Source organism: Saccharomyces paradoxus, chromosome VI (genome assembly GCF_002079055.1).
Source record: "Saccharomyces paradoxus chromosome VI, complete sequence".
In the NCBI taxonomy this organism is placed as follows: Eukaryota; Fungi; Ascomycota; class Saccharomycetes; order Saccharomycetales; family Saccharomycetaceae; genus Saccharomyces; species Saccharomyces paradoxus.
The window spans coordinates 18687-45932 of record NC_047492.1 but is presented as its reverse complement, the minus strand read 5'-3'; the positions used below and the strand labels follow the sequence as shown (position 1 = coordinate 45932).

Here is a 27246-nt window from a genome sequence, read left to right as displayed (position 1 = left end):
CATCGCTGTGACAGTAAAAGAAAAAAAATTACATAAATGTGGGGGAATATTTTGAAGCATGGCAGCTAACCCTCAAAAGTATATTAAAGTGAGGCTATCTGTCATTTTAAAAGAAGATTTAGATATGTATTCTAAAAATAAGTTGAGTTTGATCTCCGGTGAAAAAATATGGATTCAGCAACCACGTCTATAACAGTATGGTTTAAGGATAAAGGCGTAGGGCTAATCGCAACCTGCCGTAAAAGTAACTTGAAGTCTACCAAGGCATTTTAAGTAGGAAAGGTACCGCCATAATATAGCAGTGAACCTTTTTGGTAAATTGAGACATATAGAGGGAAATTTTTCCGGGTCTCTACTAGCACCGAAGGAATTTATAACGCAATAGAATTTACTGTAATCGATACGAACACACCTGTTTGCCACGTATAAATTTCAAAGAAGGTTTTAGATTAAATATGATCAATTTTCATCTAAGCATAGGTCTTCCCCACTATAGACAGCTTACATTTGAAAAGAAGAATATTACGTGACAAACCAGTCGATATTTACGCAAATAATCTATAAACCGAAACCCATTAGGCTTTCTCTTCGGTCTCATCTTTCTCTTGGTCTATTTCTATTTTCGTTCTATGGATGGAAGACTCGAGATCTGAAGTACCATCATTAGGCGGACGAATATCTCTGATGCATAGTGCTGTCACCAAAAATCCAAGTGCTCCCACCGCGACAGTAAAATATGAGCAGTTTTGGAATCCAGTGCGAAACTTCTGGACTGCATCATTTTTCCCTCTCATCTCGTTAATATTCCCAAGAACGGATGCCATAACTGAAAAAGTTATCTCAATCCCTAGTTGACCAAACGTCTGTGCTACACCGGATGCGATACCCTTTGATTGATCTGGAGCACCTCCGACTGCAATTTGGAGTGCGTAAGGATAGAAAATAGCCACTCCAAACCCTACCAAGGCTTGAGAACTGAAAAATATTTTCCAAAATACGTCCTCTTTAACCAAATGCAACTGGATTAGTATAACAGATCCGGCGAGTGCCAAAAAAAAACCAAGTGCAACCCCAACTCTAGGCTTTAACTTCGTAGACTCAAATGCACATAAGGCATTGCCGATAACCATACATACTATCAAAGGGACTAGCTTCACACCAGCAAGTAGAGGACTGTCTTTCTCTGCATATTGGGAGTACTGGTCAATGATATAAAGACACGAAAAAAGACATGCGTTGTTTAGTGCGAATGCCAAAACAATGGGTATAAAATTCTTCATGAAAAGAACATCTACAGGAATCAAAAGCTGGACCTTTTCAAAGTATTTAGAGGTGTCAATCCCAACGCATCTAATACCGCGAACAACCTTTGCGTATGTACAATTCCACACGAAAAACCCAAAGAATAAAATTATTCCTATAATAAGTGTTACATAGGTCACAGGCCTATTCCACGATTCACCTCCTTCTGTTAGGCCAACAACAATCAGTATACTCCCAGCTACAAATATAAGCGAACCAATAAAATCCAGTGACTTTACGCTAGTCCGAACTTGATCATTCTGAGGTTTCTTATTAAATCTTTCAACATCATAGGTGAAGAAGAAGGCGATTATCGAAATAAGGGACATTACTGCAAAAGTCAGATAGAAAATGCCTCTATATCCTATCTTGGTAGCCGCGAACGCCCCTCCAATTATAAGTCCCAGACCTATGGTGGAGCTAAATCCACAAGAAACTATTGAGAAGTATGTCTGAACTTTTTCTTTTGGTGCTAAAATAGGAATCAAAGCGTAAGCGCACGGTACAAGACCCGCTGCACAGATGCCTTGTATAGCCCTGAAAACAGCAAACGCAGGGAAGTTTGGCATAACTGCGCAAAGAAGTGACAAAATCGCGAAAAAGGAACAACTGATAGTAAACAGAACCGAATTCCCTACAATATCACCTAGTCGACCCATGCATGCAATAAAACCAGCAAAAGTGACAGCGTAGGAAGTTAAGGACCACGAGGCCGTTGTATAGGAGATGTTGTATGTTTTTGCAAGATCATCTATAAGTGAGATCATACTTGCCACATTTAACAGATCGAAAGTACAACCCAGAAAAATTAATCCGACATTAACGTTCAACTGGTATGGAGATTTCTGACATTTGTTTCTTATATCTTCAAGCGCTTTTAATAGCTTAGTGACTCTATTCGGTGCCATTTTTTATAGCTTTTCTGAGCTCCCGAATTTAGCTGGACATCTCACCAATATTGTGGCTTTAGTACTTTCCTTTATAATAATTGAAAGCCCCATTTATAGTGACTTGATTGCATATATCCTTAGTTCTTATACCAAGTACCGAAAGAATATTCGGACATTGAAAATATGGGCGAAAATATTGTGTTGTCGCACTTCGGACTCTAAATTTCTCACTTCGGACATCGCGTAGAACCATTTTATTTTCCATGGCACAGGCTGAGCAAAGGGTAGAGATCCATGCAAAAAAAAAAAAAAGCTGATGACTTAGTCACCCTGTCGTTTAAACAGATTTTGAGCTACAGCCTTAGCTATTAGCTTTAATAGATTTACTAAATTATTTTTGGATATGAAACTCGAAGTTTGCTATTCCTAAGCAAATATTCGAGGGACCTGTGACAAATATACTGCGCTTATACTATACACGTCTTCGGGGCCGACGTTCTTACTCAGCCAAGTAAAATCAATCGATAACGTTTAAAATATTGTTTCCCTACCCTATAGCCGATTTAAAAAAATCCATTTTTCACGTATATCACAAATGTCACAAGCAAATGTGGACTTTCAGGGTCTATCCATTATCTCCTGTAAAACATGCCGACAAAGAAAAATCAAGTGTGGAAGACAGTTTCCAAAGTGTCAAAACTGCATAAAGAGAAGCTGCGAGTGCACGTATCCTCGAACCTTTCGAAAAACCAGTACGAAACTAACGAGGAAGCGCAGGGATGTCAACGCAAGATTCTATGGCTTCAGCTCCGTTAACAGATCACTTTTTGAGGTCGGTATGCCCTTCAGCAATGTTGATTTTGAACTTGAGGGTGAGAACGCAGCAAACCAAGTGAAACGATTCAGCTCTTCTCCTGTGTTCAAAAAATACATTGGAAACCCGGAGTTGATACTCGCTGCAATTCAATCAGTACGCAGCAGTATTTCATGCTCTTTCTTCGATGAAACTGTAGACTTGAATTCGTTGGAGCAAAAGATACTCTCCAAACATGGTGCCGACTACCAAACATTATTGCTGTCATACGCCGTGATTATTGTCTCGGAGCGATTTTATGATATCCCGCCTGATGTGCGGGAGGTTGTAACTGAATTAGATGTTCTTCTCAACGATTGCTCTGACTGTTCGGAAAAAGTCTCGTCACTAATCCTACTTTCTGAATACTATCACTACAACTTCAAGATAGAAACTGCTTGGAAATGCATCTTTCTAGCTGCATCAATTGGTTATGCACTTGGATTACATACTATTTCATCGAAGGTATGGTCAATGTTAGTGCTACAAGATTCACTTTTATGCTCTGTATTGGGTCGTCCTACTTCAATAAGCTGTGTGAATTCGAAGTTGGTTAGCCACCAATGCGACGGATGGGGTGAAATTGCAATCTTATTAAGAGAGGGCAATGACATGCTGCTCAACTTAAAGTCGGAGACTTGCGTTGAAAAAGCAATATCGTTAGATTTGAAAATTGATGACGTTATAGAAAGAACGAAGAAAAACATGTGTTCTAGCGAAAGAAGTGATAATTCAGTCATTCTGTTAGTCGGATATTTGAAAATTTGTATTTTGGCTGCGAGCCGGATAAAACTCCTCTTTCCTTTTTTTACGAAACATAGGTCAATAAAAGCACAACTGGATGAAAATTGTAGTTCATTGGCTGGTTGTCTTTGTGGACTTTTCGAACTGTTGAACGCAAGCAATCTAACTAGTGAAAATAGAAAGTTTCCGTTACGACCTCATTTCTTCCCCGCATATTGTAGCGTTTTCCAAGGATTTCTCTTGCAGTTCCTCTACACTTCCAATGAGCTATTTAAAAACTTCGACGAAGCTACAGATGGTGCTAATTCCACTTTTCTTCCCAAAGATCTGGGACGAGCTGCCTTGTTTTTGCCTTCATTAGACGTTACTTCTATTTTAATGGACGATTACGATCTGATAACAGGAAAGGTAAAATTTTGTAGCTTTATGACGGACTTGTTTGCCTCTTTTCGATCTTTACTGAATCAAAGAAAATCTGCAGCTAAGAAGCGAATGCCAACCGAAACATCAGCGGAGGACCAGCTTTCAACACCTGCTGTATGCAGTGGCATACCAAGTGAGAAAAGTGACAATTCATCTCCGATAATAATGGGGGATATAGCAGACTGGATTACTTCTTGCTTTTCTGATGGTATTACTCATTTTTATCCCTCAGAACCGCCGCTTTAATGGCCAAGAAATCTCAATGTAGCATACGTCATTTGAAATTCGAGTTTTTATGCACTGGTATGAAGTGTTGAATGATTGAATTACTTGTGCTTGGAATATACCAAACTTTAGTTTTTAAATTAAAAAAAGCTTAGACTCCACGGTATAATATATATATATATATATATATATATATATATACGTCTGTGTGTCCGTGTATCTGCGTGGGTATGTGACTTGGTAAGTGAATTAAACTCATAACTTACCCAAGCATAGGGCTGTTGATACAACACAACAGGAGAAAAAGAAGGGAAGCGATGCGAGATTTGGCGCTTGAAGCAATTTTGGTAATTACTCATTAACATTTCATCAGTTACTTTTGCACATCATTCCAGCTTGCTAGCACCTGTTTATGAAATACTAAGGATACTTGAAGCAGTTATATTTGCAACCTTTTTCGGAAACGTAATGTCGCTCGATTGCAATTCAATAATAGAAAGGTTTAACGACGAAACGAATGCGTGCACTTTAGTCTAGAGTAAAAGGCGCGAGAATAGATAATAGCAAAAAACTGGAGATAAAGAACACCTAAAAGACCGATGGAGCTTCTTGCCTGCATACCGTTTTCGTTAAACGAATGGAATAACAGCGTGTTTTAACACCCTTTTGTTTGTAATGTTAACCAACGAGTGAGCCAATTTTTATAATAACAGTAACCATGAATAATCAATTTCTAATAAAAACGTTGAGGTTCAAATTGAAAAACTGCTGAAGCAATAAGCACAAGTGCCCGTTTCAAGCAGCTCTTGCACCAATGTGATCCGATTATTCCCTGCCTGATGTTATTGTAAAAAGAAATGGAGAAAAGAAGTCACTTTTGCTTATGCCAACAGTTCTTCCACTTTACCGCTGTTGACTACGGTTTTCGCTCAAAGCTCAAATGAAGAAGGAAAATGTGCTATTGCCTATCCGTTTAAGACACTGATTACGCTCGCTACTTACTGCGCATGACCGACAATTTTCATAACGTATAACACTAAATATACTGTCACTATTTCAACGATTTGAACAGCTAGAATGAAGGCACAATTAATCAGGTCCTTGAAGGATTTTTTTAAGAATACTCAATTTAATGAAATGTATCGTATACCTCATGATAGCGCTTCAATTAAGGCAATATAATTCGGTGGCACTTGAACGGCCGGAATGCAATAAGAAATACATCGAAGGCTTGCTTATATTCCTAACATGGTCTTGAGAATAGCCTTCTGAATTTCAACCATGAAAACCTCCGGAGTACAGTAATGTTGTGGTGTTGTTTAGGTCATTGACTGCGTTTAAATTTAAATGGTGTTGGTTTTAGTCTCAATCGCAGGAAGGTTGCGACGATCGGTGCACTAGATTGCAGGAAAGAGTAAATTTCATAGCTAATGAGGCAGCGGTTGGCTACACTGAGTTCCATGAATAAAACCAGTGCAATTCGTGTTTATTTTCGGTCATGAGTATTCTAAGTTTATAAGGTGTCGAGGAAAATCAGGGACAGTTTTTAGTTCATCAGATTGATATACTCTAAAGGTTGTAGAAGCTCTTTTCTTATTTTTATAAATGAATTTCCTATCATAAGTTAGAAAGGGACAACTACGAATTTTTCTAATTGGAAGCATTAAGGATTACCCAAAACTGATCTGTTCCATTCCATAATCCCCCGATATTCTCAAAAAATATGGCGCTAAACTACATAGCATTCGGCTCCACATGCCTGCCGCAAATTTTGGTCATTTCCGGTATAGTTGTTCCGTTCTAATCCTCAGTAGGAACACAGTAAATGCCAAAAATGCCATACTAAAAAAACTATTCGCTAACATTCACATTATGGTGCCTACAACATAATTATTTAAATGTTACGCTAGCAATCGACGGATATCTTACTTTGCCATAACAATTTCCGGCGTATGTGCATTTACCATCGACATTAAGTGTGCGAACTAATACGTTGATCCTCTTTGTTTGGTTAGTTGAGAAGGATTTTCCCAGCAGAGAGTCATCGGTACTACGTTGAGACCATGTAGTAGCCACACAATAGGTAGCGCCACACCGTTAAAAATATCCTAACACCAAGGACGGAGATGCATAGCAACGCTTTTCTTTACAGCTAACAGAGGTAAGCCCCATAAGCCCTATGATAATAAATACGCAGCACGCATTTGCTTTTTGCTCTAACTGTCCCTTGTGCTTGATGTTGGTTATTGAGTTTTGCCATCCTATCCTTTAACGTTATGTCACAGAAGATGGTTGTGATCATTGAAAAAGAGTCAAAAAATACTATTGATCAAGTCTGCAACCCCTTCGAGCCGAATTGTGTCTGGAAATTCTTACACAACGATAATCGAAAGCGCGGGCAGATATATTGATAAGTACATAGCAAACTATTCGAAATGCTTGAAAAGCTGAATGTCTCTCCTACCATTTATGAAATGAAGCCTTTTAGCAAAGCTAGTTTCGAAGCAGACTTTATTAATGTTAAAAGACTCGATTTTAATGGAAAAAAGGTATTTTTGATTACACTTTTGGAGCCTCCTTTCGCTCGAGAACTATTTCCTCACTTTTCTCCAGGTATTGATATATATTGATTGAGGCTAGTCATTTAGAGCCCTTAATAAGAAACCTTCGAGTTTATTATCAATAAGAACTGTCTATTTGTGCCACATCGAAAAAGCGAATCCGAAGTATAGCGATAATCATCATTATTATTACAATACGCAACTAACGAAATGACTTTTTTTTTGTAGCTTCATATGAGAAGGAAGATTAAACGGGATTTCTGCGCTGTACAAAATGTACGAATAAAGAAATATATCGAACAGCCTAATTTATGTTCTTCAAAGCCTTCTCTCCGGTATCTTTCTTATTGAAAAAAAATTCTAATTTTATTGGCCCCACTCTTCCCACACTATTACAATGGCAAGTCATGCGTCAGGCAACAGATATCGCTATATCTCCGCGACTGCTTAGGTCAAAAGATTTCATTCATTTTATCAGGTGTCACCCAATCCCAAGAGAGGTAATGAGACACTGAGAAACTGGCAGTAATAATGACTGCGAAAGCGACTTACTAATGAAAAATACAGTAAATTGTGTGGCTTCATTATAGTTTACTAGACTGCGTCATCATGAAAAAGCATGACGTATTTTACAGGTGCATTAGTTGTACAATGACTCTCAACATATTTTGTTCACTGACCAGAATTATGACGACCTATTTCACATCGCTCTAATAAAGTTTTTAGCCTTTACCCAACGCAGCCGTACGCGCGCAAGCAAAGAACGCAAAAAGAAATGAAAAGCAGGTGCATTGTATATGTTCTCAGCTGCACAAATTGTTAGTAGTTTAGACAGAAAATCTAAAATAAGCAATTTTCCGATTTTAAATTTCGGAGCTGGATAAAGTTTCAGATGTTTGACAGCTATTGTTTATATATAATGGAGAGCAATGGCATCGGCAATAACATTTTTCGAATAGTATTGTGTTCGGTTAAAGTACGATGTTATCCTGTCCCTCTTTGAACTTGTTCGATATCTCCAAATGTCCGGCGTAGTTTCTATAACAGACAGCACAAGTGGGCAGCTTAATGCTGACGAGAAGTCGCGTGGTAACGCAAGAAATGATGCTGCTGAAAAAGACTTAGTTTCCATTAATGGCGGTCTTCAGCAAGTTTCATCGTCTACGTCGTCTTGTAATGGGGAAAAAATCATCAAGACTAGAGGTGTCACAAGGATCGAAGTTGTCAGAGAAAAAATGAGCACCAAAGTCACATGGATTCTTGGCCTTTCGATTTTGTTAACTTCATGGGTTGCTGCTTTAGATGCTACAACCACATATAATTATCAACCTTATGCCACTTCCTCGTTCAACAGGCACTCTATGCTGTCTACATTAACTATTGCCAATTCTGTCATCGGTGCTGTTTGTAAGCCTTTCATTGCCAAAATTTCGGATTTAAGTTCCAGGCCTGTTACTTACTTTGTGGTATTACTGCTGTATGTCATAGGCTTTGTTATCACTGCCTGTTCCCCAACCATTGCTGCATATGTGATTGGTTCTGTTTTTATTGCCATTGGACAGTCGGGTATCAGTTTGATGAACATGGTCATTATTGCTGATACTACCACATTGAAATGGAGATCTTTTTTCACCTCTCTTTTATCTGTTCCTTACCTGGTTACCACCTGGATTTCTGGTTACATTGTCGAAGATATCATCAACAGTAACTGGAGATGGGGGTACGGTATGTTTGCTATCATCACTCCGGTTGCTTTAACACCAGCTATCCTCGTTATGTCATATTTGGAACACCAGGCTAACAAAACAGGAGATATACCCGTCGGTTCCGATCCACTTGCTAAGAAGAAGGTGGAAGTTACGGAATCACATATTAGTGGGTTCAAGGGGTATTGGGAGCTCCTCAAAGCCTCGTTGATAGAGATTGACGCGTTTGGTTTAATTTTGCTTGGTTTCGCTTTTTCTTTAATTCTTCTTCCATGTTCCTTATACTCCTATGCTGAAGGCGGCTGGAACAATCCAAGTATGATTGCCATGGAAGTAGTTGGTGGTATCTTCCTTGTATCGTACGTCGTATTCGAAGTTTTCTTCGCACCATTCCCCTTACTCCCAAAGAGAGTCTTGATGAATAGAACCTTTATTTGTTGTGTCATCATTGATTTCATCTACCAGATGGCTGGATATTTCTCTCTTTTATTCTTTACCTCTTATACCTTTGTCGTCTTAAATTTGTCTTATAGGGACTGGGTTTACCTTTCAAATACCACAACTATGGGGTTATGTTTCTTTGGGGTTGTTTGGGGTGCTCTATTCAGAGGGTTCCACCGCTATAAGATATTTCAAGTCGTTGGCATTGCTATTAAATTAATAGGCATGGGTCTTTACGTGGCATGCTCTAAAAAGGACGGTAGTCCTGGCATTGGCCTTGTCGTAGCTGCTTTGGTTATCACTAACTTTGGTGATGCCGCTAATGTTATGGGCACTCAGGTTGCAGCTCAGGCTGCTGTTCCTCATCAGGATATGGCTGCAACCATTTCCGTTTTGTCTCTTTACAGTTCTATTGGTGCAGCCGTTGGTACAGCGATTACTTCTGCTGTCTGGACTGATAAGCTACCTGGTGCCTTGCTTAAGTACGTCCCAGATAAAGATAAGGCAGTTGCATTTTTTGAATCTCTTACTTCTATATGGGAAGAGCCATGGGGCTCGGCAAACAGGGAAGGTGCCATTAGTGCATATCAAGAAGTTAATTATACCCTGTTCTGTATGGGTCTTGGTGTCAGTTCCATCATGTTTGTTGTTGCACTATTCCAAACTAATTACTATCTGGGTGACCAACAAAACTGTGTGGAAGGTGAACAGAAGGAAGACTACCATCACAATGCCAATGGATCCAAAAAGACTTTACTAAATAGAGCTTTTGATTTCTGGAAATAAATAATTCTTCATATATTATGGATACAACATTAAGTAAAAATTGTAAAACATTTTAATTATCTCAATTTGTGTACGTTCCCACTTTATCTATTATCGAAAGAGTTGCCTGAAATTTATATTTCATGTAAATACAGACATCTAGTTATCAATATCAATACTATTGATTGCTAAGAACTAATAAAGCCAATATTAAAGTATGAAGTAATCGTAATATATTACTAGTCGTATATAAAAATGCCTCACAAGCCCACGAACTAACTGACTGGTTGGGGTATTGGGGAAATTTGAGTCAATATCAGGATTCCATTGTTGATAAAAGCAGTATTACTATGTATACAGAAATCAACAGAAGTTCTCCTCGAGGATACACGAATCACAATATGGAATCACTAGTTATAAATAATATACTTATCTCTTCTTTTGATTATACGTTGTCTTTCATTATCTTATTACATTATCAACATTTGGGCTTCAGCTTCCACTAACTTTGATCACTGCTTCTCATAATTTATGTCATATTCTAGCCCCGTATATGAGAATATACAAGTAATGAAACAAAAAAACTTTATATTGATAGTGAGGTATAATGATCAATGATCCTGATTCCTCAGGATATCCTTTAGCCTTTGCTGTTTTGACGCTGGATTTTTAACCAATTAACAATCTTGTATCTATTTTCTTTTTTTCAGTACATCCAACACACTTGTCTAATTAATGGAAGTGTGAGAAAATATCTAGCTCCCCAATATAGGGCAATGATTATCCATGAACCTGTTAAACTTTTCTTTTTTTTACAGTAGCGCATCAAGTAATGCCATATATACTGTAAAATTCTATGATGCACAACGCGCATATGTGTATCTATAAACCATAAAATCATTTGCTGATGTTATTGTTAGTTTAAAACATTCTCTTATACAAAGGTTTCTCGTCATGTTGTAATTTCTCGTTATCGTAATCGGCATTTCTTCTAGAAGCTGGGATCCAGGATGTAGATTTCCAAGGTAAAACTCCGTCCATCCACATCTCGTCAACTTCTTCTAAAGAAAGTCCCTTTGTTTCTGGAACAAAGAAGAAAACATAAAAATACGAAAATGCTAAGCAGCCCATGAAAACATAACCATAGTAGAAATTAATTGCTGAAGTAATGAAAGGCGTAAAAAACCCAATCAAGAAACCCCATAGCAGGTTGGCCGCCGTTGCAACAGACATACACTTGGATCTCACTCTTAATGGAAATGTTTCAGAGATAATCACATAACAAACCGGACCCCAAGTGCAGGAAAAGCAGAAAATGTAGAAACAAGTGAAGACAATCATACAGTTGCCAGCACCTTTGGATGATGGCTGATCCTTACCATTGGGATATAATCTTGTAACACCAACAGAAGCATAAATAACCATACATGCCGTCATAGTAGCAGCACCAAGCAAAAGACATTTACGACGTCCTAACTTATCAACAGAATAAAGTGAAAAGAAACATGAAGCAAAATTCACAATACCCAAGACAATAGAAGTCTCAAAAGAGTCCGTCATACCAACAGATTTGAAGATAGTAGTACCATAGTAGAAGAAATAGTTGTCACCAGTAAGTTGTTGCAAAGAGTTAATCATGACTGTCATTGACAAACGTTGAAAGACTTTGGCCTTCGTCGAAAATAATTCCTTCCAAGAAGCCGTTCCCATTGCTTCTTCGGCCTCAACACCAGCAATAAGAAGATCGATCTCGGCAATCACAGCAGGATCGTCAACACTAAGTTTGTTTGACTTGGCAAAGGAAGCTTTAGCTTGTTCAGGCTTCTTGACTTGTACCAGAAACCGAGGTGATTCCGGGACAAACATCATACCTCCAATCATGATAATGGCCCATGCAAAACATAGGCCAAGAGGAACACGCCATTGAACAGAATTCGAGTAAGTCTTAGTACCATAATTAGTACAATAACCCAAGAAAATGGCAAATGTCACCATCAATTGCCAACAAGCAAGCAAAGTACCTCTAATATGCTTTGGAGCGGTTTCCGAAATAAGCATTGGAGCAAGGACACTGATAGAACCAGCACCAATACCAGCGATAATTCTCCCAATAAAATATTGGTACCATTTATCCACAGAGGCAATCTGAATAACAATACCAACCATATAAACGATAATAACTATAATCAAACCCATGCAACGACCGTAAATATCACCCAGTTTAGACAGGAAAAGACAGCCGATTGCGCTTCCCACATTAAAGATGGACACAATCAACCCGGTTCTTACATTAGACAAGTAGTAAGTATTTTTGGAATGACTATAACTACCAAATCTTCTTAAGAAATCAGTCTGATTGACAAACCCAGAAATCGTACCAGTATCCCAACCAGACATAAATCCACCAAATGCCATACACAAACACATAATAGAGACAGTGACATAGGCTGAAGCAGGCTTCTCTGGGATGACAACCTCCTCTGCTTCTTCTTCATTACTATTAGGAAAATCTTTGTCCTCCTCCACAGTTGGTGCTGACAGATGGGAAGAATTATCAGCAGCCAAACGGCTACCTTCTATAGCCTCGACAGAGGTACATTCGTTCAGTGAGTTCGCTCCAACAGAAGTCATGCTTTGACGCTATAATTTACTGATCGTAGCAAAGAAACGCCAAAAAAATCAAAGAATAAAAAATTTTGTAGAAGAAAAAGCGCCCGTTAAATATACCTTGCCAAGATTCATTTTATCATTTATTTTAACCTCAGTACCCTAATATGTGAATGATTTCTCCTTGCGTTATTTCTTCAATTACAGTCAGTTAAAGCATTTGCAGCATAGTGTCGTAAAATTGCAAAGCGCCTAAAAGACAATGACAACACTCGGAAGTATTTTCGGGAAAATGCCAGAGGTGATAAACGGGTAACGCGAATTTGTCAATTCTTCCAGAACCTCTTAGTTTTACATGTGCCCATGCCCAGCTAGGCTGCCCCAATTGTATGGAATTACTAGTCTTTGCGAGCCCTTCTTTGCTAGTAAGTCTACGACCTAATAAAATAAGGTTCCCATTTCCGACAAAGTTAATAAATTTTTCAATGGATAAATGCGGACTATAGTAACCTAAAACCTTTAGTTACAGTAGGATAGAATATGGAGTAATGAACTATATTCTTTTTCTCAACATTGAATTTTTCGGGGAAAATACGGAGAAATACGGAGAAATACGGAGAAATACGGTAGCTGCATCTTGCCTTTAATAATGATGACCGCCTTCATTAAACAAAAAAATATGTTCTTCCTCAAAAGCTGGCATGCTTAACTCCGAATGATTGTGCAGGAGTCATAGCTCATTAGTCTGTGAAAGCATGAAGAAATGATATATTACGCGACTAGTTTCCACATTTTTTCAGATATAAGATCTTGGTGCTTTCCGCAAAAGGAATCAAGTAAAAGTGAAGAAAGTTATGACAATTATCCATAATCCAAAGTAGTGGAAAGAAGCCACCATCTATCAAATTTACCCCGTTATTTTAAAATACTGCGACAATGACGGTTGGGGTGACCTGGCCGGGATTACTTCCAAACTTGACTACATCAAAGAGTTAAGTGTCGACACTATATGGGTGTGTCCCTTCTAAGAATCCCCTCAGGAAGATATGGGATATGATATTGCGAACTATGAGAAGGTGTGGCCTCGTTACGGAACAAACGAGGATTGTTTTTCAGTTGGTAGAAGAATCTCATAAAAGAGGTATCAAGGTGATTGTTGACCTGGTTATTGACCATTGTTCGAAGAGTATGAGCGGTTCAAAGAAAGTAGATCTTCTAAAGCGTGACTGGCTCTTCTGGAGACCTCCTAAGGGTTACGGTAAAAAAGATAATCCAATTCCCCCCAAACAATTGGAGGTCTTTCTTTGGTGGGTCAGCTTGGAGATATGATGAGAAAACAGGCGAGTTCTTCATGCACATTTTTGCCCCTGGTCAACCTGATTTCAACTGGGAAAATGAAGAGTGCCGTAAGGCCATTTATGACTCCTCAGTAGGCTACTGGTTACGCCACAATGTTGATGGGTTCAGAATTGATGTGGGTAGCATGTACTCCAAAGTTGAGGGCTTGCCAGATGCTCCTATTACTGATCCAACCGTTCCTTACCAGGATGGGGACGCCTTTTTTCATAAATGGACCACGTATTCACGAGTACCATAAAGAAATGCGCCAATATATAATTACCCAAGTCCCAGAGGACAAGGAAATTATGACTGTCGGAGAAGTTGGTGTCGGGAATGAAGATGACTTTAGGGACTATACTAGTTCCAAGGAAAGAGAACTTAACATGATGTTCAACTTCAAGCACACCGCAGTAGGTGAAAGCCCAGAATTTAAGTGTGAGCTTATTCCCTTTACCTTGAAAAACTTTAAGCTGGCCCTTGCGGAAAGTTTTCTGTTTATCAAAAATACTGATTGCTGATCCACCATATACTTAGAAAACCACGATCAACTTCTTAGTGTTTCGCGTTTTGGTTGTGATTCTCCCAAATGGCGTGGGATTTCGTCGAAAATGTTGGCCACGCTTATCATCTCGTTGACTGGTACTGTGTTTATTTACCAAGGCCAGGAACTGGACATGCCTAACTTCAAAAATAGAAAGATTGAACAAATTAAATGTGTCGAAGGTACTGGTAATTACGCTGCCATCAAACGTGACTATAGTAAGGACTCAGAAAAAATGAGAAAATCCTTTGAAGCATTAGCTTTGATTTCCAAGGGCCATAGAGAAACACCTTTCCCATGGACTGGCGAAGAACCTTCTGCAAGTTTTTCGAAGAACGCTAAACCTTGGTTAGACATAAATGAATCGTTTAGGGACGGGATTAATGCAGAAGCTGAGTTGAAAGACAAAGACTGTTTTCTATTTCTGGAAAAAAGCCTTGCAGGTTAGAAAAGAACACAAAGGTATTCTTGTGTACGGACATAACTTCCAGTTCTTTGATTTAGATAATGACAAATTGTTCATGTTCACCAAAGACGCGGATAGTAAAAAATGTTTGCCGTTTTCAACTTCAGTAGCAACAATACAGACTTCCCAACGCTAAATGAAAAGGCCTCTTACACCATGTTTTTAGGTAAATATGCAGACTCAGATGGTAAGTCGCGTACCTTACAGCCATGGGAAGGAAGACTCTACTCCATGAAGTAGTGATGGCATTAGTATTTATTTTCGTATGTTTCTGTAGAGATTTGTAATAACAAAAAAGGTGTTTTATGTCTTTTTATTTTTGTTGAATTATTTTCTCCTGTTCCAGATACCTTTGTCTTTTTTTGCTCATTATATTTTTTTCTTGCCAGCCAGCTGAAAGCAGTCTTCTGTTGCACCACACTTAGTATACTTCATAATCAAATATTGTATTCCATTTCACCTATGAAGAGTAGTAGAATGAACAAACACAAAATCATGCTAACACTAATACCTTTTAAGTATGCGATTCTAGAGGCCATGATCCTTTATTATTTCAGTCGTCGCCCATCGAAGACCTTGGAACTCGAGACGAAAACCAATGAATGTAACTTTCCTTCATTATTTGATTAAATCTCAAAATGCAAAGAAGAAACGGCCGTATAGGTGTTTTCACTATTTGCGACTGACCTATAGCCAAGAAATGGGGATGAAAACGGGGCAATGTAATGTATTTCAGTTCAATGCTTTTGTAGCTTGATCAAAGAGTTCACAAGAACTGCACCAATAGAATCATTGAGCACTGAGCTTGCTGCCTTATGCTGTTGTAATCATTCACATAGAAGTCTAAGGAAAGTTGAATTGTTGCGTTTTGTGCGGTATCGTACAGGTTTTCCCCTCGCAAAAGTTCATGAGTCGGAAAAAATAGTGGATTAATCCTTCAAAAAATGAACCCCACACACTTGAAGTTGTCGGAATCAATATTGAAGCATATTAATACGAAATATAGTGGGGATAAAGCTTAGAATTAAAAATGGAATAGTAAAATTAATTTAGACGAATTCTGAAAAAGGAAACTAACAAATCTATGTTCAATTGTGGTTGTTTTCCCCTTTGTTTTGTATTCTGTCATTCGTTCAAATCCTATTACACTATCAGTCCTTGAATTCCAAACTATTCCAAGTTTGTTGATAGTTGTGACCTTATTTCATTTGTCTCGTAGAATTTTAGACGTTGTATTAACATCATATTATATGATGATATTTTTAGCAATATGAACGAAATAATTAATCTATTGCACTAGTAGCTTGAAGGATAGTGCATTCTTGCTCTCACACAGTTTTTAATGTAGATATTTGTGTATAAAGTTATTAAAGTACCAGTAGTAACTGAAGATATGATGCGCTATATCGGAATCTTATTTTTATTCTTTGGTTTTCTTTAAGTTAAAGACAATGTTGGAATACGCGCTATACCATTTCCTCTACACACTTTTGTAGGAGTAAAATGTTACCTAGTTCCCATTTATCTTTGTAACGTTTTTACTCGCTTAACCGGTTTTCTTCTAGCTCACATTCCTAATTAACTCTTAAACCACGCCATGGATGGCGCAGACCGCTGTCTATAAAGGCATTCAATCCTTGTCTCATGCCTGAACATATAGTATATTTAAATTATATAGTTGATGTCGAGCAATGTTTAAAAAAAAAAGGGATTTTTCCTAAAATTTTTTGTTACTTACTTATCTGCAGTTCCACCAGAGTACTAAAGTGTCGGTGAACCTATGTTAAATCCCTGAAATGTTACTAGTATATAAAGGAATTAAGCCAGGTTATACATAACTAAAGCTGAAACAAAAATCTTGTTTTTAATTAGTCTTGTGAAATCTCATTGTCTCGGTACGTGACAAACCCTAATGCTCGAATATAAACAACTTTATTTTGATCATAATTTTATATAACAACTAATATCACACATAGGCAAATACTATGTCTTGCGACGGTATTGACAGTAAGGACCAATTCTCTTCAAACCTAGATCGGTATATATTTTCGTTTTACTTGAAATCAAAGTAATCTGTTATATTATGGTAATTTTATAATGCTCCACACATGCTAACTATTATATCATCATTAGTACCCAAAGCTTCCCATACTTGGAAGGAAGCCACTATTATCTGCTCTACCGACATTTCTTATATATTGAAGAGCAACCAGAAATTATTCACGCCACACCCAACGGTGGACTTTGGCAGTGATCGTAATTACCATCTCATAAAACGGTCCACTAGAGTGAAAATAGGCTTAGTCAATAAGCATATGGGAATCCTCTTTAGTGCTATCTGTAGATTCTAGTGGCTTAGAGATAGGAAGCGTAATGAGGGCACACTGACATTTTTTCTTAAACCTATCAACCAATGTGCTATCACAATGCTTAAGAGAGAAAACAAACTTAGATATATCGAACAAGAAGCTCCAAGCCTCTGATTCAATGTTCGGATCATACTGATTCACAACGTCCACTAATGCGTCGGCTATTTCTAATGCTTTTACTGATATTCCAGGACCGTGAACCGAATAAAGATTGTTCGGGATCAAAAATGTGTCTTCTAACATTTCTCTAGCGACTTCTACGGGAATATGCGCATTTTTGTTGTTCGAAAGAAAACTAATTCGCATACCACTTATTTGAAGAACCAGCTTCCAAGCGAGTGTTCTAATCCAGTGCCGCGAAAATGATATATCTACATAACCGTAGGACCATGGCTCTATCTCAAGTGGTACCGTATGAAGTTCCTTCCATATCTTTTTAAGCGATTCTTCGGTACAAGTTACATTAGCACAATCGGTAGCTAAAGCATCAAAGAAGCATTTTCCTGGTACAGTAAATACCCTAATCATTTCCAGGAAGCTATCCAGAGAAAGCCGAGGGTCGGTTACAATCTCCGGCTGCGGTGGAGCTATCGTGGTATCCAGACTTGTAGCACAATGTGTATATACAGAAAAGTATCTCTCCGTCAAAAGAAGTAAATAATAAACCTTTCTTCCAAGCTGTTGCTCATTGAAAGGGAGACGTTCTAAAGTTTCCTCGCGATGGTACCCAGCCAGCTTGATGAGCCCTACAGCTTCACAAGAAAGTCGGTATGAAGTTCTTGAATTAGACATCTGTGCGTAACACCGGTTCAAACAGTAATATGTCATAATCTTGAATATGTCACTGCCATTGAAATCATCAAATTCGTGGCGTGACGACATGCAGGAACTCGACAGCTGTTTCCCTGTAAATGTAACTCCCTCTTCAGATTCAATTTCAGTCTGTAAATCGCTAAGAGTGGCTGCTGAAAGAGAAACCAGAAACCAGTACACACAGTTTTCATCATACCTCTCCTCTAAAAGCTTGTGAAGATCATCATAGCAGAGCAAAGGCCAGATCACATACAATTTATCGTTATAGAGCCGCAGACATTGATCGATGAGTGCCTTTGGGGCCTTCATCATGCCGGCACTGCTACACTTAGTAACTACATGCACATTATCTATTTTTTTCAAGTTTCTTGTCTTAACGGGCTTTGGACCTCTCTTCTTTAAAGGTCGAAGATATGTACACTGCAGATTATGCTGGAGACAGCAATTACATGGTTCTTTACGATCACACTTTACTCGACGAATGCAACAACAGTCGCATGCCTGCCCATTATATGCCATTTTTTGATGCAGAAGTTTTTTTACGTTTTATCCATCTGGCAAGAGAATGAAAAATTTCTTGAATTTAGTCTTTTCTTCTCTGTATTTAAATCGAATGAACGACAGATTAATTAAGCCGGGGGTGGGGAAAACGCGCTAACAACGTGGGGTACTTTTAAAAATGGAAGGAAATGGCAGAGACTAGGCTGCAGGTACCTCAAGCACTCAGGGGAAAAAGGGACTTACCTCAATAAGCTACCAACTTGGGAGATCTCAGGAGTAGAAATTATAGCGCGCAATGTTGTTTTTGGAAAATCAGGCAATTGCTCCTAAAACTTAACTTTTAGTGGTGGAGTCAATGCCTTCTTTCTACGTCCTGATTTGTGGGACAGAAAAAGTTAGAATGAAAGTTTCCGGGTGCCTCTGCAACAATACGATACTGCTTCGGTGTATACCGGTTATTAGAACGGCGGAGTTTTTTTCGCGTAAACTCATGCTACTAAGAAACTCTCGAGCATCGTAAAGATCCTGATATATTATTTATACATTGCGTACGGAACGGATTGATCTTTCTCCAGAAAAACTTGCTGAGATGAAATGTAGGGTGATTCTCGACAAGGGAATATTTGAGGTAAAGTTGGTCGTAAGATGTCCTTGCCCCGCGTCATCAGGGACGTAGTAAGGGAAACAGTAATGAATAGTGTATTTTCTCAAGGCTACGACGTTTCAGTAGTATTGTGTTATTGCCAACGAAGGCGGTCTCTCGTGAAATAAAAAAAAAACGGTTATGAGGGCCCATTGTAAAACGCTAGGTTATTTATAGCAAGAGTAGTATTTGCTGTCGTGATATGACAAGCAGGGACACATGTCGAACTTCTCACTTGATTTCAGGCTAGAACAAAATATTTAATCAACAGTTACAACGAATGTTTAGAGACCCAGCTAGTCTCCATAGTGCCAAGGAAAAAAATCCGTCGAACTAAAGAAACAGGACACTTCTACGCCGTGATGGATCTTAGTGGGAAGTCCCTACTTAATGCCGGAAGTCATGAACATCGACCTTGTGCTCTCTCTCCAATATTGCCGCTCAAGAGATATAAACGATAGTAGTGGAAGGAAGATAAAAACTCCGGACTATCTGTTATCGCCACTGTCGTTGTTCCATTTCACGAAAATTTCTCTGGTATGTATCCATTTAGAACGCCGCAAGGTAATATTTTACAATATCATAAGCCGTTCATAATGCACAGCTCCTCTTTACGCAAAAATTAATGGATCTTGGCCTCGAAAATCATACAAATTGTGAAATCTACTTTTCGAGGTGACGAACGCAACAATAAAAAAGAGAAATGAAGAGAGAGGTCAATAGGGTTTTAGCTCTCTTTATACTAACACGACAGCTGTTTATGCGAAGATGGCATTTGGGAATGCCGATCGCTTAGCGATCTCCGATATGTTAATCGCAACCCTTCCTGACGAAATTTGCGAGGCAGTTAATGATAGCTTTGGTTTGAAAGTAGTTCTACAATTGCTGAAGCAGTAAGATATCCGTTTACCCATACTCCCTATATCGCAGATCAGACAGTTTGCTTGATATCTGCTAATGGTATCATAGTTGCTACCGATGGTCTAGCTCGTCTGGAAGGCGTGCCCTGTGCGGCTTACACATTAGAGGATGCGGCGCGACAAGATGTGTTGCCTTGCAGCGAAATTTCTGGCCATATCGACGCTTTTATTAGTGAGGCATATGAACGCTACTTAACACAGTCCATCTCGCCAAGAGCAAGAATACCGTTCACCTAAATTTTTTTGATTCAATCCAAGCCACGAGATCCACAAGTCTTACATGAACTGTAACTCTAAATATTTGAAAAGTAGTGCCAAGAAGTGTGGACTTTCCAAGATATGATTAGTCTGCAGGCGTTAACTAGCAAGTTCAATATTCAAAAAAAAAGACAAAAACATAATCATCTCAGTCAGAGGATTTTTCTTGAAGATAACTATCATGTTTGACTAGGCATGGTAAAACTAAGTGAGGCCACGCTTACGCAATAATCAGGCTCCAATAGCACACCAAATCATATAGTGAAACATATCCGTGGCAGTGCGTATGAAGTTCCCTGATGGTTTCACAGATCCACCTAAAAGATATTGACGATCACGCATAACATTGTAATTGGTAGAACAAGAATCAACTACTTTATCAGTCAATATTGCTAGAGGAAATTGAAGTAGAAGGTTGATTATATAATAATGAATGACATCGTATTAAAAAAGAAAATGAAGAAAGAAACAATTATTTATCATACAGAGATTCAATGCCTTTCGTGAATTGGTAAAACTATGAGGAAAAACTTGGTATATTCTGTGCTCTTAATATTACGATTTTTGTCAAAATCAAATCCGAAACAAAAAAAATATAATAAGTTATATCAGGTTTACAGTAACTGATTCTTTCCTTTCTTTCTTATATGCCACTATTCATCGATCGCGTTACACTAATAATCCGTGCGTTTCTGCTCAGCAGTTGTAGTCTTCTTCTTAACACCGTAATCTTTTAGAAATATGAATAATCGCCTTGGTCCATTTAAAAGTAATAGCTAGATGATAGTTAATTGCTATCCTAGAAAATTTTCATAATATTAGAGAATGCACGATACTATTAATAGGCATTGAGGCTATTCACAGGTCAGAAAACAGTGGCTATGTGTAAAATCTTCCTAAACAAAAATTTAACGGCTCCAGGAAAAAGGAAGGAAAGCGAAATTGAACCAAGAAAATATTGCAGAAAAAGTGAGGAAACAAAGAAACACTTAAAAAGCTGTAAGAAACGATACTAATTTGTCTAATTCGTGGTACATTATCAATTTGTATATCTATAAAAAATATCCAGAGACACAACTAGTCCACCTCCAGTTGGATTATTCAATCTAAAAAGTTCAAAAATGAAACCTTTGACGCTATTGTGTTCCGCTTCAATTGTTTACGACCATTTTATTCTAATATCCAGCAGCTGTAACAAATCCATCGAGTAATGCGGCAAGACCAACCGCTCCTGGATCTGGTAATCCACCTTCGCTGTCCAGTTTTCTCAGCTCCTCCTTAGCCACGTAAGAAGCACGCCCAACAAGGGCATCCATCTTCCTTGTCTTCTCAGCGCCATCATAAGCAGCTTGGGCAGCAGCTCTGGGACCCTTCCCGGTCTTCAGTGCTTCGACAAAAGGTTGGAGAGCATCGATCAGAGTCCTGTAGCCAGGACGGGCTCTCGTATACTTATACAAAGCATCTAGTGCAACGCTTGATGCCTTTTTGAAAGTGTCCGCAGTAAGTTCCTTGTCCCCAGAATCCCTAACACCTTGTGCGAGAGCAGACAGGTAGATAGAGTATAGACCACCAGACGTGCCACCCATAGAATCTTCAACCATATAAGCAATATCTTCAATACCAAGAGCAGCATCCTCAAGGCGCAATGTATGGTTTTTAATGGCTTCTTTTAATGCTTCACCACCGGATACTAGAGTAGTTCCGCAATCACCATCTCCTGCAATGGTATCGTACCAAGTAACTTTTGGTTCAACCTCATTAATCTTTTCAATCCCAGCGAGCAAAATTTTAGCAAAAGTGTCATAATCAGCGTTCACACCCGAACCCTTTTCATTCCTCAATGTCTTTAAAGAGGGAGCAGTCGGAACCTGCCCTTCGGCAAGCACCTCCCAATCTTTGGCAGAATGGTACATTTGATTCCATCCACTGGCTGTGGTAGGATAATCGAAATACTTAAGGATATCGGTGCCAGCTTTTGAAGCATTCATAAGAGTGATACCAAACCCAGGACCATTCAAAGCAGTAATGAATGCTCCAGTAATTGTTCTCTTAGGCACAATTTTGTACTTATCAATCAACTGTTCGGAAATGACCTCTGCGGCATAGCCCAATTCTAGATTAGACATACCACCCATGTTGTTAACCATAAGGACTACGTCATCTTTGGGCCCAAACTTCACATAAGAACGATCTTCATCCTCATCGAGAAGCAAAGGCAGCATCTGAGAAACGAGCTCAGGAATCGATGGCAACGGAGAAGACTTATAGGTACCAGACTCGTTATGAATACCCATGCCGATTTCATACTCGTTTTCTCCCAAAATAGCTTCAGGTTTGTGGCCAGGGACCGTGCAGTGGTCAAGAGATGCAGCAATTGTGACACTATTGTCGACAACTGACTGAGCAACTTTGGCAACTTCCGACAACTCTAATCCATGAGAAGCGGCTGCCCCAGCAATTTTATGCACCAATACGGTGGCTCCGAGACCTCGACGCCCGACTAAAGAACCTTTCTTCTTACCGACAGAGACGTCATCTCCTACAGCAACCAGTTCAACCTTCATTCCAGCAGCTTTAGCTCTTTCAGCGGCGAGACCAAAATGTATGATATCACCGGTGTAATTTTTTACAATGATCAAGGTACCTTTAGGGGATTCAACAGCCTTAATAGCAGAATAGATCTGTTTGGTGGAAGGAGAAGCAAAAATCGCACCTGCTGCAATCGCATCTAGGGCACCTTCACCAACAAACCCAGCGTGCGTTGGTTCATGGCCACTGCCACCTCCGGATACCAATGAAACTTTAGCAGGGTTCCCTGAATTAGGAGCTGAGGCAGTCCGGAAAACCACTCGGTCGTGCTTAATCACTGTAAGGCCAGGATTGCTTCGAGCAAGGCCAAGTAGGTAGGGAGTAACGATGTTTCCATCTGATTTGAATTGTTTGTGAGACATGATTATTTAGTCAATCGCTGTTGGATTTTGTCAGATTTTGTCAGATTTTGAAGTAAAATACACAGTACAAACAATACTACAGAACGAGCCCGATCTAGTGTTCATTTATATATATTTTACAGATCCCGGATTTAAAAATCAATCACACATTGCGGTATTTTCCCCTTCTCATATTGTTGAGAACCTTATACAATCCAAGTAATTTAATTATTCAAATGTGGTGACGTAAGAATTCACTTCGTTCAATACCTCCCTGTTTGGCACTATGATACGATTGCACGAATTTACGAGTTAATTACTTTAAAATCAAGTTATGACCTGGCGGGAATTGGCTCTGTGCATAGATTTACTCATGGTCTCCCTTTGCGGGAATAATACACATGGGTTGTGATTAATTTTTTAAATTAAGTTCCATCAGAAAGCTTAATTTTCTCCGTTGATAACTCCGCTCCGGAATATCCTAATTTTCCAGTGCCCCACTTACCCCGGAAAATCGAGTTATAAATGTTGTGTGAGCTTTACCTAGACCTGGCCGATGAATAGGCTTGGTACCTTTTTGCTCTGTCTCCCTTGTCCATATAAAAAGAAGCGTTCACACATACAGTATAACGCTCCTCTAATATATGGTCTAGATCCAAGTAATGAGTTACGAATCTGGGAGGTCATCTTCCTCTTCTGAGAGTACACGGTCACCAACGCTAAAAGGAGAGCCTAATGCCAAAATAGCTTGGGAAGGAAGTGTCAAAGGTTCTGAGAAAAATAATGGGAACGATAGCAATCCGTCGATGCGGAGACTGGGTGAGTCTCGAAGGGCGGCCGAAATGGGAGGATCATCGAGAAATAAGCTTTCTCCTTTGACACCTTTGAAAAAAGCTTCTGTCGAGAGGAAAGATTCAGCCCAACCACAGATTCCTTCTATGGGGTTTACTTATTCTTTGCCCAATCTGAAGGCTTTAAACAGTTTTTCAGATGTTGAGCAGGCACGCATGATGCATGATTATCTATCTGGCGGCATGAATCGTGGCAATAGTAACAATTATGTGGACCCACTATACCGTCAACTAAATCCAACTATGGGTGGTATTAAGAACAAGCCTGTTTGGAGTTTAAATCAGCCGCTACCGCATGTACTGGATCGAGGCCTGGCAGCAAAGATGATACAAAAAAATATGGATGCAAGATCCCGTGCATCCTCGAGGCGAGGGTCGACAGATATCTCGAGGGCCGGTTCTACTACGTCAGTGAAAGACTGGAAAAGGCTTCTTAGAGGTGTAGCGCCAAGCAAAAAGCTTGGTGATATCGAAGCTCAAACGCAACGTGGAAATTCTGTTGGTACAGATGTGACGTCCACTAAGTTGGAGCCTGAAAACCCTCAAAAGCCTTCTAACACGCATATTGAAAATGTTTCACGTAGGAAAAAGCGTGCCCTACAAAATGTTAATTTTTCATTAGGTGATGAGAGCTACCCATCCTCCATAGCTGATGTAGAATCTAAAAGACTAAGAAACATGCAAACCATTGATGGATCTACTCCAGCTTACGCGAAGCTTCCTGAAGAACTCATTGAAGAGGAAAACAAAAGTACTAGTGCACTAGATGGTAATGAAGTTGGTGCCTCAGAAGATGAAGATGCTGATATAATGACATTTCCAAACTACTGGGCAAAGATTCGGTATCATATGCGGGAACCATTTGCGGAGTTTCTCGGGACACTTGTACTTGTCATTTTTGGTGTTGGTGGCAATCTTCAAGCAACCGTAACAAAAGGCAGTGGTGGTTCCTATGAATCCCTATCATTTGCATGGGGATTTGGCTGTATGCTTGGTGTGTACGTCGCCGGTGGTATTAGTGGTGGTCATATCAACCCTGCTGTTACAATTTCAATGGCAATCTTTAGAAAATTCCCGTGGAAAAAAGTTCCTGTGTATATAGTTGCTCAGATTATCGGTGCTTACTTTGGGGGAGCCATGGCTTATGGCTATTTTTGGAGCTCTATTACAGAGTTTGAGGGAGGCCCGCATATAAGAACTACAGCAACGGGTGCGTGTTTGTTTACCGATCCGAAGTCTTATGTCACGTGGAGAAATGCCTTTTTTGACGAATTCATAGGAGCTTCTATACTTGTAGGTTGTTTGATGGCATTATTGGATGATAGTAACGCCCCGCCCGGCAATGGTATGACCGCATTAATTATTGGATTCCTAGTTGCTGCAATTGGTATGGCCCTTGGGTATCAAACAAGTTTCACAATCAACCCAGCAAGAGATCTCGGTCCTCGTATATTTGCTTCCATGATTGGATATGGCCCTCATGCTTTCCATCTTACACATTGGTGGTGGACATGGGGAGCCTGGGGTGGTCCGATCGCTGGTGGTATTGCTGGAGCACTCATATATGACATTTTCATATTTACTGGATGCGAATCTCCGGTCAATTATCCGGACAATGGCTATATTGAGAATAGAGTGGATAAAATTTTACATGCCGAATTTCATCAGCATGATGGCGCTGCCTCAACATCGGTTGGATCTGATGATAACAGCAACAGCAATAATGGTAGCAAGAAGTCTGTCCCTATTTCCCCATAAGTACTGTTTTTCAATTTTTTTACAATTTATAGCCTAATTATTAACTTCTTTAACTAATGTATAAAATGTTACTTGGGAGAATTTATGATTTGAAGATGAGATTTAGCCACACATTAGTGAACAATATGAACGATCGTGGCACTAAATGTTTTCACTTGCTTGTACGCTCAATTCATATATCAAATTGTTAAATAAGGAATGAGAGTGCTATTTTTATTTATAATTACCTTCAATTTCACAGAATAATTATACATATTCAGTAGGCAGCAGTCGTTTTAAAGCTACCTATTGTAATTGAATCATGAGTTTTTTTCTCTGTGATATAAAATTACAGAAAGTGATACACTAATTACGCTACTTGAGCTGACGATTTCTGCTTGGATATGAAAACGTGTAAAAGTATGTTCAGACCTCGAGATTAGACGATATTGCAGATTGAAGGTCCGAGATACTACCTAGAAGAAACTCGATATGCTATCGTTTACACTGATGGCCATTTTACGAAGACTCTCGTACATGATAATCGCCCCGGTGAGGTGAAGTTAATACAGTCTGAAATGCAATATACAAGATTTTACTATCATCACAAAAAAAGACAGCATGAATTGCTTAGATACGAACAGAAAATCGCGCCATCAGCAAAACTTTTACATTCACCCCAAGAAACTGAGGCATATAACAATTAATACCTAGGCGAATCTAGGCCTAAGGCAAATAATTTCACCACTTTTCTCCATACACTCAATTTTTTTGTTAGCTCGATAAAGTTTTCGATAAACTTCCATTGCATATTTCCTACCAATAAATCGAGTATACCAAGAACAATAATATAACTCGGCAGTCACTTCCGGATACACGGTTTTCGGGAAAGATTGACTTTTAATAATATGGCCAAGCCAGAAATTAACTTTTAAAGGCACATTACGTTTCTCGGCGAACTAGTTTTCTTAAGCCATTCCAGCAAAAAACGCGACTAAAAACTTCTACGGAGGTTCTTGGCGAAATTTTGGGTCTTGTTTGTTTTATTAGAAACCCCTTAAAAAGTTAATTATTTCCAAAGATAGCAAGTAGCTCTTGTGCGTCACCACTCGAAGCCCGGAAGAACGTGCACTCATTTTTAAGCCCGCTTACCCCGCATTTTTTATTCCAAGATCTTTTCCTCCGCACAGAGAGACGCCACTAGAGCTTAAGAGAATAATTAACCTTTTATTTTTAAGTTTTCTTTTCCGGCAATTTAAGGTTTTTTTGATTAATATTGCAAGCAACAATAGCATATTCCGCTTTTTACTCACCATGCTAAAAAATACTCAATCTTCCCCTAACAATCAATTACAATAA

The 27246-nt window shown here is 39.0% G+C and overlaps 7 protein-coding genes across 7 annotated transcripts; 3 read left to right on the top strand and 4 right to left on the bottom strand.

Annotated features, from left to right (window-relative positions):
- Window positions 1-575: 575 nt before the first annotated feature.
- Window positions 576-2210, bottom strand: SPAR_F00120 (Vba3; the record flags this gene model as incomplete). Its single annotated transcript, XM_033910125.1, has 1 exon — window positions 576-2210. One exon carries the CDS (start codon window positions 2208-2210, stop codon window positions 576-578), a length of 1635 nt encoding a protein of 544 aa, XP_033766016.1.
- A 577-nt stretch (window positions 2211-2787) lies between these two features.
- Window positions 2788-4458, top strand: SPAR_F00110 (Zn(II)2Cys6 transcription factor; the record flags this gene model as incomplete). The annotated part of the gene is made up of 1 exon (XM_033910124.1): window positions 2788-4458. One exon carries the CDS (start codon window positions 2788-2790, stop codon window positions 4456-4458), a length of 1671 nt encoding a protein of 556 aa, XP_033766015.1.
- A 3562-nt stretch (window positions 4459-8020) lies between these two features.
- Window positions 8021-9931, top strand: SPAR_F00100 (uncharacterized protein; the record flags this gene model as incomplete). The annotated part of the gene is made up of 1 exon (XM_033910123.1): window positions 8021-9931. The coding sequence occupies one exon, from the start codon at window positions 8021-8023 to the stop codon at window positions 9929-9931; it is 1911 nt and encodes a 636-aa protein (XP_033766014.1).
- A 900-nt stretch (window positions 9932-10831) lies between these two features.
- SPAR_F00090 (sugar porter family MFS transporter) lies at window positions 10832-12541 on the bottom strand (the record flags this gene model as incomplete). The annotated part of the gene is made up of 1 exon (XM_033910122.1): window positions 10832-12541. The coding sequence occupies one exon, from the start codon at window positions 12539-12541 to the stop codon at window positions 10832-10834; it is 1710 nt and encodes a 569-aa protein (XP_033766013.1).
- A 4624-nt stretch (window positions 12542-17165) lies between these two features.
- Window positions 17166-18566, bottom strand: ZNF1 (DNA-binding domain containing protein; the record flags this gene model as incomplete). Its single annotated transcript, XM_033910121.1, has 1 exon — window positions 17166-18566. One exon carries the CDS (start codon window positions 18564-18566, stop codon window positions 17166-17168), a length of 1401 nt encoding a protein of 466 aa, XP_033766012.1.
- A 2978-nt stretch (window positions 18567-21544) lies between these two features.
- Window positions 21545-23320, bottom strand: DAK2 (dihydroxyacetone kinase; the record flags this gene model as incomplete). The annotated part of the gene is made up of 1 exon (XM_033910120.1): window positions 21545-23320. One exon carries the CDS (start codon window positions 23318-23320, stop codon window positions 21545-21547), a length of 1776 nt encoding a protein of 591 aa, XP_033766011.1.
- Window positions 23321-23961: 641 nt separating this feature from the next.
- AQY3 (Aqy3p) lies at window positions 23962-25908 on the top strand (the record flags this gene model as incomplete). Its single annotated transcript, XM_033910119.1, has 1 exon — window positions 23962-25908. One exon carries the CDS (start codon window positions 23962-23964, stop codon window positions 25906-25908), a length of 1947 nt encoding a protein of 648 aa, XP_033766010.1.
- Window positions 25909-27246: the final 1338 nt, after the last annotated feature.